Genomic DNA, 12,878 nt, shown 5'->3' with positions numbered 1-12,878 from the left:
AGGTTTAAAATCCAAGTATAGGACAAAATCATTTGGAGACAGGAAGGAACTGGTTTGAGTGCCTACTTTTACATGAGAATAACTACATTTGAGATTGTGTATAGTTGACCATATAGACTACCTGAACTAAACTGAGACCATTCTCTAGGGATGGCGAGGATGAAGAAGCAAATTTAGTCCAGTTTAAAAAAAGATGTAGTTAAAGATATCTGTAATTATCTCATGTAATCCCCCTACAGGACCTAGGGGACTCCACTAATCCAGTGAAGCCTGAAGATTGGGTAAGCATCAAGGCCATAAAAAGCAAGACATGGTCGAGCCCCAGGTGGTAGGGACCGTATCAGGTATTGCTAAAAACAAACAACAAAACAACAACAAAAAAAGACAAAACCCAAAGCAGTTGAAGTTGCTGAAAGGAAAACCTGGATACACTTATCCCTGTGTAAACCTGCAACAAACCTTAATCCACAGGAAAAAGAGTACATTTAGGAATCAGGGAGCGTTACCTCCAAACAGGGAGGATCTGAAAGTCTGGCTTTAGTCTGACTATAAGTTATACATACCATGGTGGTGCCATAGTATGTATCACTAACAGAATTTATTTCCCCTGTGTAGGGAGCACGCACTGGCTGTCCAAATCTGGGACAAACAGTATCCCACATTCTTTATTTTTATTTCACAAACACTTCTTATAATGACATTTTGGTGATATTAGCTCTTTATACAGTTAAGTTACAGTGGGATACAAATAATATCAGGCTGATCCTGCCACAATTTGTTTCCCTGGTTCAAATCACGGAAGAACAGTATCCCACAGTTGTTTTTGTTTTTAAACCCATTTTGCACAGATGTTTTTTGAAAAATGTATTGATAGCAGTGTTGAATATTATTACACAGTACACGATTACGTCGACTATCAAAATCGTCGACGACTGATTTAATAGTCGACGCGTCGTTTGAAGCTTTGTAAGATCCCAAAAGACGCAGGAATAAGTAGTAGGATTTAAGAGTGTAATAACGGACTGAAACAGAAGATGGCAGCACTGCATGTACAAGGATGCCAGCTGCCGTTAAACCCCGAAGAAGAAGAAGCTGTGTCCCAGAATTCATAGCGCGGCCCAGCTCAGTTTCCAACAATGGCGCAGCTAGTTAGTTTTAATATTACTCTTATTATTCTTTCTGCCATATCGCGCCATCGGCCCCTCTGGCCAACACCAGTAGGCGGTAGGGTGAAGTGTCTCACCCAAGGTCGTTGTGTCCTTGGGCACAGGACAGAGAGCCCGGGAATCGAACCGGCGACCTTCCGGTTACAGATACGCTTCCCAACCCCCTGAGCCCCAAAAAGCAGACAACTGAATATACTCCGGTGTCCTGTTATATTTTAGATAGCAAGGACAGACGGCTGAGTTTATTAAACTTCACCGAAACAATCTGCAAATTTCATTAAAATTTAATAAACTATCATCTTGTCTTTATTTTTAGTTAGCACATACCTTAAACACTTAAAGCTGTAAGCTAATGATAGTTATATAAGAGCAGATGCTGCTGGTGCAATAAGCTGTACGTTTACGTCCAATGGATGCATGATCTGATTAGTCGACTAATCGCAAAAATAATCGGTGACTAGTCGACTATCAAAATAATCGTTTGTGGCAGCCTAATAAACATATATAAGTAAATACGTGTGTTTTTTTAACACGAGTAATTCATTTTGTGCATTATTTTATATTGTTGTTAATAATAATTTAATTAAAGCAACAAAACAACATGAAGAGCTGGGGCCCGTTCTTCGTACGTCGCTTACTACATCCAAGATCAAATGACACATCCAAGATCAAATCATCGCGCTAACCGTGAGCTCGCTAATCCGGTTCCCCGAACACACCTGCTGTTGACGATTACTACAGCTGGATGAAGTAATGTGCGATCACTGGGTGTCGTAAAAGGGGCTACGCATCGATAGCAGAAACAGTGATCGGCAAGCCTCTGATTGGTCGGCGAAAATGTCGAAGGGGCGTGCTCGGTATTTTCCGGCAGCAGAGCAAGAACTCATGAGTGAGGGATTTCAGGAGTTTCAGAGTTTAATTAAAACGCAAGGGAACACTGCAAAGGCTGCAAAAGCAAGGAGAGAGGGCTGGCAGAAAGTTGCTGACAAATCAAACTCGTAAGTAATGTAATAATAACAATAATAATGGAGTGGGTTTATATAGCGCTTTTCAAGGCACCCAAAGCGCATGACAATACCACTATTCAGTCACTTTATTATTTAGCCTATTTATAGATTTATTATATTACACTATATTATCCAATATTATATTACATTATATTATATTGTCATATTATATCCCCTTTCACATTAGAGCCACAACAGGACCCACTAGAACATGGGAACAAGTAAAAGTGAAATATAAGAATATTCTACAGAATGGTAATATTTATCACTTATATTGCTTTTCGTCTCTTGGAAAGAGACCCTGAAATAATCTGTTAGTTTGTTCATAACAGCAACCAAGAAAAGGGCAGAGCAAAAAAAGACAGGTGGTGGTCCTGCACCCCCTCGTCAACATGTTGGTTAAGTGAATAATACCCTCACGGGAATATCGATATCTCTCTATGAGCACACTGTCGCGCTGAGCTAAAGGATCCTGTCTGTCCCGCAATATACGCTGAATTCTGAAAACTCTCCTTATCAATCTTGCACCTTCCGCAATGGGTGGCTCGCGTATACGGACAGGACATGGCTGCGACAGGCTTCCCAAATCCACCTTCGCTTTTATAGCCGTGGTCTCTCATCTTGATTACACGAAGTAATTTGCAATTGCTACTCTGAAATATGAATTACATCTGTAATAATCACATACATGTAATAGAATGTTAATAGTACATTTCCCTTTTTTAGGAAATGACCTGTATGTATCTGTGTGACATCAATACAAGGATCAAGTGCTGCATTATCTTTAGTTACATTGATGTTATTTATTTATGGTGAAACAGTGGTGGAATATCGCTGTTGCTTTCGTATAAATGAAGCGGACATACCTGCGTGGCCGCGATCTAATCCTGTTTACATAAAGTAAACCTGCTCCCGAGCAGGTTTACGCTTACGGCTCTGTTGCTATGACAGCAAGTCCCGGATGAGCTTCGGGGAACCGAACGATCCAGGATCACGCGAAATCGTCAACAATCTAATCCAGCTAACTTACTTAGCGAGGTACGAAGAACGGGCCCCTGGTTGGGAGCCAAAAGAGCTGGATCTTTGTAGGGAGTCGAGCTGAAAGAGCCGGTGTTCCAGATCTACTGGCGTTTAGATCAACTGGCGTTGGTCGAACAGATGTGTGGCAGTCTTGCGTTTCAGGAGCTGCTACCGACAAACCAGCAAAAAAACGCCAAATGTGTCACCTGTGACACTTGTGAGGTTATCTCAAACACACTCCGTCAGTCTTGATGCTGTTGAACAACAAAATGTTTAAAAATGTGGCGAGTTTACCTGGTGATATCCTCATGCGCGACGCGATCGCGAAAACAGCAAACAAGTAACACCACGCCGATGTTGTTCACAGGACAGCAAGAGTAAACGATCGGGAGACTCTTGTCGTCGTTATCGTTCCCCTCGCACGGTTTATTTCTCCGGTTTCAGCGTTTTTGCTTCACAACTAAAGCGAGCAGTTTACTTTGTGCACTAACATGGAGTCGAGTCAACCAGCGCCACCTCTGGCCAAGTGCCACAGCCTACAGCCAGATCAACCTGTGACACACATCTGCACACGTTTGAATTCGTGTCATGCACATTTGTACCTTTCAATTGTGTCTGTTTGTGCGTCATGCAAATAAACCTTTGAAAAGAATGAAATGATATCATATATCTAAATCAAATCAAATCACTTTTATTGTCACATCACATGTGCAGGCACACTGGCACAGCACATGCGAGTGAAATTCTTGTGTGCGAGCCCCACAAGCAACAGAGATGTGCAAACACAACAACACAAACGAGCAAAATACAAGAATGGCCAACCTGAAACTAATAAATATATGTACAATATATAATAGTGTATGCATTTCTGGATGTGTATACTAAATATTTTCCTACGTGTGTGTGTGTGTGTGTGTGTGTGTGTGTGTGTGTGTGTGTGTGTGTGTGTGTATACACATTTTTACAAATTAAATAGTAAAAAAATAAAATAAAAAAATAATAATAATAATAATAAAATATATAAAATATACAGAGTTGAATATGTGCAAAACAAGTGGCATTACTGTACAGTGTGGAGTGCATAATGTTAAAGTTCCAGTAGTGAAGCTGAGGTGTCTATGACGTGTTCAGCAGTCTGATGGCCTGATGGAAGAAGCTGTCTCTCAGTCTGCTGGTACGGGACCGGATGCTGCAGAACCTCCTTCCTGATGGAAGCAGTCTGAACAGTTTATGGCTGGGGTGACTGGAGTCCTTGATGATCCTCCCCGCTTTCCTCAGGCACCGCTTCCTGTAGATGTCTTGGAGGGAGGGAAGCTCACCTCCAATTATCCGTTCAGAGCACCGCACTACTCGCTGGAGAGCTTTGCAGTTGTAGGCGGTGCTGTTGCCATACCAGGTGGTGATGCATCCAGTGAGGATGCTCTCAATGGCACAGTGATAGAAGGTCCTGAGGATGCGGGGGCTCATGCCGAATCTTTTCAGTCTCCTGAGAAAGAAGAGGCGCTGCTGCGCCTTCTTCACTGTTTTGTTTGTGTGTACTGACCACGTAAGATCCTCAGCCAGATGTACTCCAAGGAACCGGAAGCTGCTCACTCTCTCCACAGCAGCGCCGTTGATGGTGATGGGGGTGTGTACTTCTCTGCACCTCCGGAAGTCCACTATCAACTCCTTTGTCTTTGCGACGTTGAGGGTGAGATGGTTGTCTTGACACCAGTGGGTCAGGGCGCTGACCTCCTCCCTGTAAGCCGTCTCATCACCGTTGGTGATAAGACCCACCACTGTAGTGTCGTCCGCAAACTTCACAATGATGTTGGAGTTGTTAGTGGCTGTGCAGTCGTAGGTGTAGAGTGAGTACAGGAGAGGGCTCAGTACACACCCCTGTGGAGCACCAGTGTTCAGTGTGATGGGGGATGAGGTGATGCTGCCCAGTCTGACCACTTGGCGTCTGTCAGACAGGAAGCTAAGGATCCAGCTGCAGAGGGAGCTGCTCAGTCCTAGATCCTGCAGTTTCCTGTCCAGCTTCGAGGGAACGATGGTATTGAATGCTGAGCTGTAATCTACAAACAGCATTCTCACATACGTGTCTCTCTTCTCCAGGTGTGACAGGGCAGTGTGTAGTGTCAGGGCTATGGCATCATCAGTGGACCTGTTGTGGCGGTATGCGAACTGTAGAGGGTCCAGTGAGTCGGGTAGTGCAGAGCAGATGAAGTCCCTGACCAGCTTCTCGAAGCATTTGCTCACGATGGGGGTCAGGGCTACAGGTCGCCAGTCGTTCAATGAGGAGATGGTGGAGGATTTGGGTACAGGGACGATGGTGGCCATTTTGAAGCAGGCTGGGACTACAGACAGAGAGAGGGAAAGGTTGAAGATGTGCGTGAACACTCCAGCCAGCTGAGCCGCGCATGACTTGAGGACGCGGCCGGGAATCCCGTCCGGACCAGTAGCTTTGCGTGCGTTCACCTTCCTGAAGCACTTCCGCACATCCTCCTCAGACACAGTGTGCGCACTGACGTCATCCGCGGTGCGCACACTGTCCGGTCTCATGGTGTTCGCTGTGTCGAATCTAGCGTAGAATACGTTTAGATCCTCACACAGAGAGGCCGTGGTCTGCGGTGTGCTGGTTTTCCCTCTAAAGTCTGTGATCGTGTTTAGTCCCTGCCACATACTCCGAGGGTTGTCAAACTGTTGCTCCACCCTGTCCCTGTACTCACGTTTGGCTGCTTTGATCGTCTTCCGGAGTTGGTAATGTGCGTGTTTGTAGTCCGATGTGTTCGCGGAGGCAAAGGCGGTGCTCCGTGCCGCCAGTGCCGCGCGAACATCTCCGTTAATCCAGGGTTTTTGATTTGGGAAGGATTTAACTGTTCTGGATGGGACGACATCTTCCACGCATTTCCTGATAAATCCACAGACTGAGTCTGTGTACTCATCAATGTCCCTAGCAGCCACGTGAAACATTTCCCAGTCCGCGTGATCAAAACAGTCCCGCAGCGCAGACTCCGATTGGTCCGTCCAACAGTGCACCGCCCTCCGGGTTGGCCTACATTTGTACAAAATCCCAAATTATATACACAAAGTCATAGACATCACCACTCCAATTGGTCATCATGATTTTGATATTCTCTTTTTCCATAACAATGAAATACGCCTTGGACAAATATGACACATCAATATTTCATTAGTGTTGTCACATCACATCCTGTAAGCATCGTCTGTCTGTGTCCTTTCTCTGGAAATTAATATTTCCAGCCAATATAGGCAATCCATCAACATGGCTGGAGTTATATACAGTCTGTATAAGTGTGGTTAATCCAATGAAGATTTGTAAGGAGACGGCAGTTACTGTGAATTCACAGCAGTTACACAGTGATTAGTAATAAACAGCCAGTGAGAGTGAGTGGATTTAAGAAAGTCAGTGACTCAGGTGTGTCGCTTGGTTTGTCATCTGTTTGTGAGACTGGAGGAGACGTAGAAATCTTTTGTTTTAAATCTTAGTTAGGAAGATTCCTGTTTGAAAACAAGCACATTTTGTGAGAAATGCAAGAAGTACATCTGCAGAAAGCACATAGTTACATTCTGTCCATCATGTGGACAAAATAGAAAATGTTGAGCATTGAAAAACTGAGAACGTTGGGCAAGTTCAAAAGAAATGTGTTTGTAAGAACGAAAAACCAAAAAGTCTAACTGTTGTATGTCTGTGTTCTACATGTTTATCTAATGGAAAATAAAGTTGCTACTGTTTTATTGCAGTTTTTGGATAATTCTGAGTGGATTTACACAGTATGGGTCAGAATGACCCACAACAAAATCAATGTCAATTGTTTGTTCTTCAACATAATACAAGGGTTGATTACCAAAACTTCCATATGATCTTCAAGTTGTAGCAGATCCACTATCACACAGCAGCTGGAGCAGTTTCAAATGGAGGTCAGTCCACTACTACCATAGCCTACTACTAGATTAACTTGTGACACATTTTCACCTGCTGCTATGATGACATTGAGTAGAGGCTGAGTGGCTGCACTTACCCCTGGTACATCCAAATCTTCCCACAAACATGTTGAAAGATGCAAAGGCAGCAATGAGGATTGTCAACACTAAAAACAATCAGTAAGCAAAGACAACAGGGATCACTTTTTTCTGTTTATTTAGCACCCACAACATTTGTAGTCGCCTTCTGCACAGGGGAAGTCCACACACACACACCGTGTGGTACCGCTTTCCACAGAAGGTGCATTCAGTCTGCAAGATTGAATGAGATTGTCAGAGTCATTGTCTGACTGTTTATTACTAATCACTGTGTAACTGCTGTACATTCAGAGTAACTGCCATCTCCTTACAAATGTTTATTTGATTCACCACACTTATACAGACTGTATATAACAACCAACTCTAAAATGTTTGTTTGCAGAGAAAAGACACAGGCAGACTACGCTAACGACATGTGATGTTACAACACTAGTGAAATATTAGTGTCATGTCATTCTTTTCAAAGGTTTATTTGCATGATGCACAAACAGACACAATTGAAAGGTACAAATGTGTTGTGCAAGAAACGAAATCAAACGTGGTGCAGATGTGTGTCACAGGTTGATCTGGCTGTAGGCTGTGGCACTTGGCCAGAGGTGGCGCTGGTTGACTCGAGTCCATGTTAGTGCACACAAAGTAAACTGCTCGCTTTAGTTGTGAAGCAAAAACGCTGAATTCGGAGAAATAAACCGTGCGAGGGGAACGATAACGACGACTAGGGTCTCCCGATCGTTTACTCTTGCTGTCCTGTGAACAACATCGGCGTGGTGTTACTTGTTTGCTGTTTTCGCGATCGCGTCGCGCATGAGGATATCACCAGGTAAACTCGCCACATTTTTAAACATTTTGTTGTTCAACAGCATCAAGACTGACGGAGTGTGTTTGAGGTAACCTCACAAGTGTCACAGATGACACATTTGGCATTTTTTTGCTGGTTTGTCGGTAGCAGCTCTTGAAACGCAAGACTGCCACACATCTGTTCGACCAACGCCAGTTGATCTAAACGCCAGTTGATCTAAACGCCAGTTGATCTAAACGCCAGTTGATCTGGAACACCGGCAGCAAGCGGCACACAGGCTAGAGAGCACTGCGTAGCCAAATATGAGCAAACTGTGGATTAATAGAGAGGACACCGAAGTTAGCGTCTTGCTCAGGCCGGAGCTCATTTATTTCCTACATATACACAATACAAATCACACTAGACCATGCATTCTTCCCATAAAATAACAGAGTTCATAAACATAAATAAAGTTACAAAAAGCATTCTCTCAAAAGCAAAATAAATACAAACTAATTCAAAATGACTTTACATACTCACAACTTAAACAAAACACTCACGGTTAAAGCATAACAACATACCAAAATAACCCATCTCACATTCACACAACCTTTCCCCACATTCGCGCCATATACGCTATTACTTTTGAACATGGCGTCCCCTGAACGCAACACAACATGGCGGCAGACGACTGCAAACGTTGTTTCACCAACAAAAAGCTTTCCCCTTAATACATGTACTCAGTACTGCTTGGCTAACACTAAAACAAACACTAAAACACATTTTCGGAAGTGGCAGGTTGCCACTGTCATAGCATATACTTATAGTGCTACGTAGCATTAAAGCATTATGCCGATGATACACTAATACTCATTACAACAAAATACCACTCATCTCAAAATATTGCCGAACAGTTGTTACTCAACTTACATGACATTTAGAACCAGTTCGGTAACATAAAAGTTTGTTTGTCAGTACCTGTCGATTAATAGAGAGGACACCAAAGTTAGCGTCTTGCTCAGGCCGGAGCTCATTTATTTCTGAGCTGCGCATGCGTAGAGCCTATAGCTAGAGTCTCTGGTAGTTCCAGCAGTGCAAGAGCACCATCTACTGGCATAATGAAATATAACCATGGTCTGGCAACACATAACAATGTCAAAATAAGTCACAATAATAAACAAAAAATAAGGGGGTAATGGGTTTTCTTGCAAAACATGTAGCTTTTTCAACCTGCTACATATGCAGCAAAAACCTACTTAAACGTAACTGGTCGAGAAAATTACAAGCCAACTAGAGGAAAGCTCATAGTACAAAAAGTGATGGTAGTTTCCCTTAGACAGAGTGTTTTCCTGCTCATTGTACAGAAGGCGATGGTCTTTGCCATACAGATTCACTAATACAGTTTAAGGATAGTAAAGAATATATCTAGGGCTTTTATTATGAAAAATAGACCGGAAGTATGTGCATTATTGCACAGGGGAAGAACAAGTTGTGTTTCCGGTGCGGGTGCGCATCATCAGGCAGGAGCATCCAGAGGTAGAATAGAAGGTGTATAATGGCTGCGGGTGAGTGTTTTGAACTTGTTGAAAGAATTAGCGGTGATCTGTGAGGTCAGTGGGTTTTTTGTGAATGAAAATCTCCGCATATGGCTCCAAATAGTGCGCAGCTTGCCACGTTTGCGTCAGTCTGAACAAGCGTCCCCCTAACATGTAGTCAGCTACATGAACTGATACCTTCCAATAGAAGGAGAGAAGGAGCTAAGGGAGGAAGCTAAGCGACACACGGACATTAAGCATACTCGTCTGATAGATACAACCCCATTTCCAAACAAAGTTGTGTAAAATGTAAACAAAGACTGAATGCAGTGGTTTGCAAATCTCATAAACCCATATTTAATTAACAATATAACACAGAAAGCATACCACATCTATAAACTGGAAAAATTTACCGTTTTAAGAAAAGAAATGAGATCATTTTGAATTTGATGGCAAGTTGGGACAGGGTCATGGGCACGAGAGCATAGGAACAAGAGCAACCAACTTTGACTGAGGGGCATTTGGTTCAAGTAAATTTACTATTCCATTAAAAAAAAAAATTAAAGGTGTTTGCTCTCACACACAGCCTGCATAACTGCAGCCATGCATGTACACTCAGAGAGCTGTAGCCATAGTTATAAAAGTGCATACATGTCTTTGATTGCAGAGGCAACAAACAACAGAGACATTATCTGTGCAAACAGCTGACTATGAGCAAAAAGTATCCTCAAAACATTAGCATTTGATTTGCAGAATTTTAGTAGACTGATACTTTAAAACTAGCAGCACAAGCTGATGTGTGACCTCTTTTTAGAATCAAAGACAAGTCTTCCCAAAGTCTGACCTGCACCTGTCCATCAGCTCAGGGTCCCCCTCGGTCATGCTCGTTAGCACTATTGCTGTACAACCATTAAACCACTGTTAACCAGATAAATAATCTAAGCTCGCAAAACATTTAGCTGTGACATTTGACAGGTTGTCTGTGTTCTATTGTGAATAAAAAAAATGTGGATTTATGAGACTTGCAAATCTGTTTTATTTACATTTTATGCAGTGTCACAACATTTTTACAATTGTGATGGCATATGCAATTCCTCTAATTCTGGATCATTAGCATACAGATTACAGAAAAATTGTACACAAAAAACTTCATAAAATGCAGAAAGTTGAAGTATTAAAAACAAGAAATCCAGCTGTGCAAAGAAGTCAACGTCCATCATTAGCTTGTCCCAGAGGAATGAAAATACTCAGTGAATGTTACCTGCATTTAAAAATATGGAGAAAAGGACCACTTCAAATGATTGATTTTGTATTTCCTGGTCTAAAATGTTTGCCAGTGGATGATCGTTCTTTGTGTAATGGTTAAATGTTAGCTAATCAATCAAATGGTTCACCCTGACAGAAAAAAAAATACATTTATAAGTATTCCCTGTTAACTGAAACAGTTCAGTAAAAGGAAATCTATCCTGCTGATTTTTATGTTATAGGTTAGTAGTAGGTAGCAGTAGTGGGTGTAATATTCAGCAATAGGAAATGGTGGGGTGAGAATAAATTTGGAGCATTGTAAAGGTGTATGATGCCAATAGCTGTACATATCAGAAGAGGAGCTGCATGACTAGTGTTGAGTTGTGTATTTCTGGCACAAATGAAAACTGAATACTCAGTCGGACACTCAGAATTGAAATGATTTTTTGAACTGGGAGAATATACGGGCATTTGTGTACCCTTCAGCCGTAAAAGCCTGATAGGGTATTGTCGACACCCCACCTGATAGGAGAAGTCAACTTTTCTGAAAACTACCCATGATTTTCAAATTTATAACATAGGTTCATCTGCTAAGAGGCTGAAGGGCAGCACTGCTGGCTGGATGGTATTGGATGGCAATGTCATTTTCTATTAGGTGGTCACAGTTAAGATTAATTTAGATTATATTCAATAGCACTGTGTATCCACAGTCATCTCAGATCTCACTAACATGGAGTATTAGTACCACTGATAAGTTATGTGATTATAGAGTTTTTGCTCTTAATTATGAGTGTGTGTGTTTCAGTCTTCCCTGTAGATGTCCAGCAGCTACTGGTGATAAAAGAAGAGGTTTCCCATGAATGTGAATGGAGCCCCAGTGTGAACCATCCTGACTCAGAGCTGTGGAAAAATCAAGAGCGAGTTCACTGTAATGGGCTGGAGGAGGATATCAAGAGGTTTCCATTTACTGTTGTTCATGTGAAGAGTGAAGATGAAGAAGAGAAGCCTCAGTCATTAAAGGTTCATCAAAACCAAAATAAAAACAAGATAGAGACGGAGACTCAAGCGAGCAACTCCTCTGAACAGAGGAAAATGGACCGAAGTACAAATAACAATATACAAACAAATACTGATGGCGAAGCACCGGAATCTTCTGAGACTGAAGTCAGTGAGGATGGCTGGCAGGAACCTTTGTCAGATTGTGGACCTGAAACTGACGACAGCGACAGCCAATTGAATGACGACAGAACACCTGAGTCAGGTGTAAATAATGCAAAAAGGTCTTCCAGTTGTTTGGTGAATGAAAGAAGTTCTAGAGTGGAGCAAAGTGTTGATTCTCAGATGAAGCGATTTGGATGTGATGATTGTGGTAAACGATTTAACCAAATGAAAGATCTTAGAGTACACATGAGAGTCCACACGGGAGAAAGACCATTCTGTTGTGCAGATTGTGGTAAAAGATTTAGATATCAAGGAAGTCTGAATGTACACATGAGGCTCCATGCTGGAGAGAAACCGTATGCTTGTGATAAATGCGGTAAAAGATTTAGCCTAAAGACAAACCTTACCAGACACATAAGAGTCCACACGGGGGAGAAACCATTTAGCTGTGACATTTGTGGACAAAGATTTAACTATCGAAGAAATCTTAACATGCACATAAGAGTGCACACAGGAGAGAAACCGTTTAGTTGCGACAATTGTGGGCAAAGATTTAACCAAAAGATTGAACTTAGGAGACACATGAGAGTTCACACAGAAGAGAAACCGTATACCTGTGGCGATTGTGGTAAAACGTTTAGTTACCAGTGTAATCTGAAGACACACATGGCACTCCACAAAGGAGAGAAACAGTTTGTTTGTGGTGTTTGTGGTAACATATTTAACCAAGAGGGGAATCTAAAGATACACATGAGAGTCCACACAGGAGAGAAACCATTTGGTTGCGATTTCTGTGGCAAAAGATTCAATCAAAAGATTCATCTTGAGACGCACATTAGAGTTCACACAGGGGAGAAACCTTATAACTGTGGATTTTGTGGCAAAAGATTTAGACACCAGTGTAATCTAAAGATACACACCAAACTCCACAAGGAATAAA

At 42.2% G+C, this 12,878-nt stretch overlaps 1 protein-coding gene across 1 annotated transcript; it reads left to right on the top strand.

Annotated features, from left to right (window-relative positions):
- The first annotated feature begins 5,855 nt into the window (after positions 1-5,855).
- On the top strand, positions 5,856-12,878 carry LOC106633446 (zinc finger protein 501-like). The gene is made up of 2 exons (XM_042225592.1): positions 5,856-9,562; positions 11,583-12,878. Exons 1-2 carry the CDS (start codon positions 9,553-9,555, stop codon positions 12,875-12,877), a joined length of 1,305 nt encoding a protein of 434 aa, XP_042081526.1. The 5' UTR covers positions 5,856-9,552; the 3' UTR covers position 12,878.

Source organism: Haplochromis burtoni, unplaced genomic scaffold (genome assembly GCF_018398535.1).
Source record: "Haplochromis burtoni strain Fernald_Lab_line unplaced genomic scaffold, NCSU_Asbu1 Contig_176, whole genome shotgun sequence".
In the NCBI taxonomy this organism is placed as follows: domain Eukaryota; kingdom Metazoa; phylum Chordata; class Actinopteri; order Cichliformes; family Cichlidae; genus Haplochromis; species Haplochromis burtoni.
The sequence above is the reverse complement of the archived record's forward strand: the minus strand, read 5'-3'. Positions and strand labels throughout refer to the sequence as shown.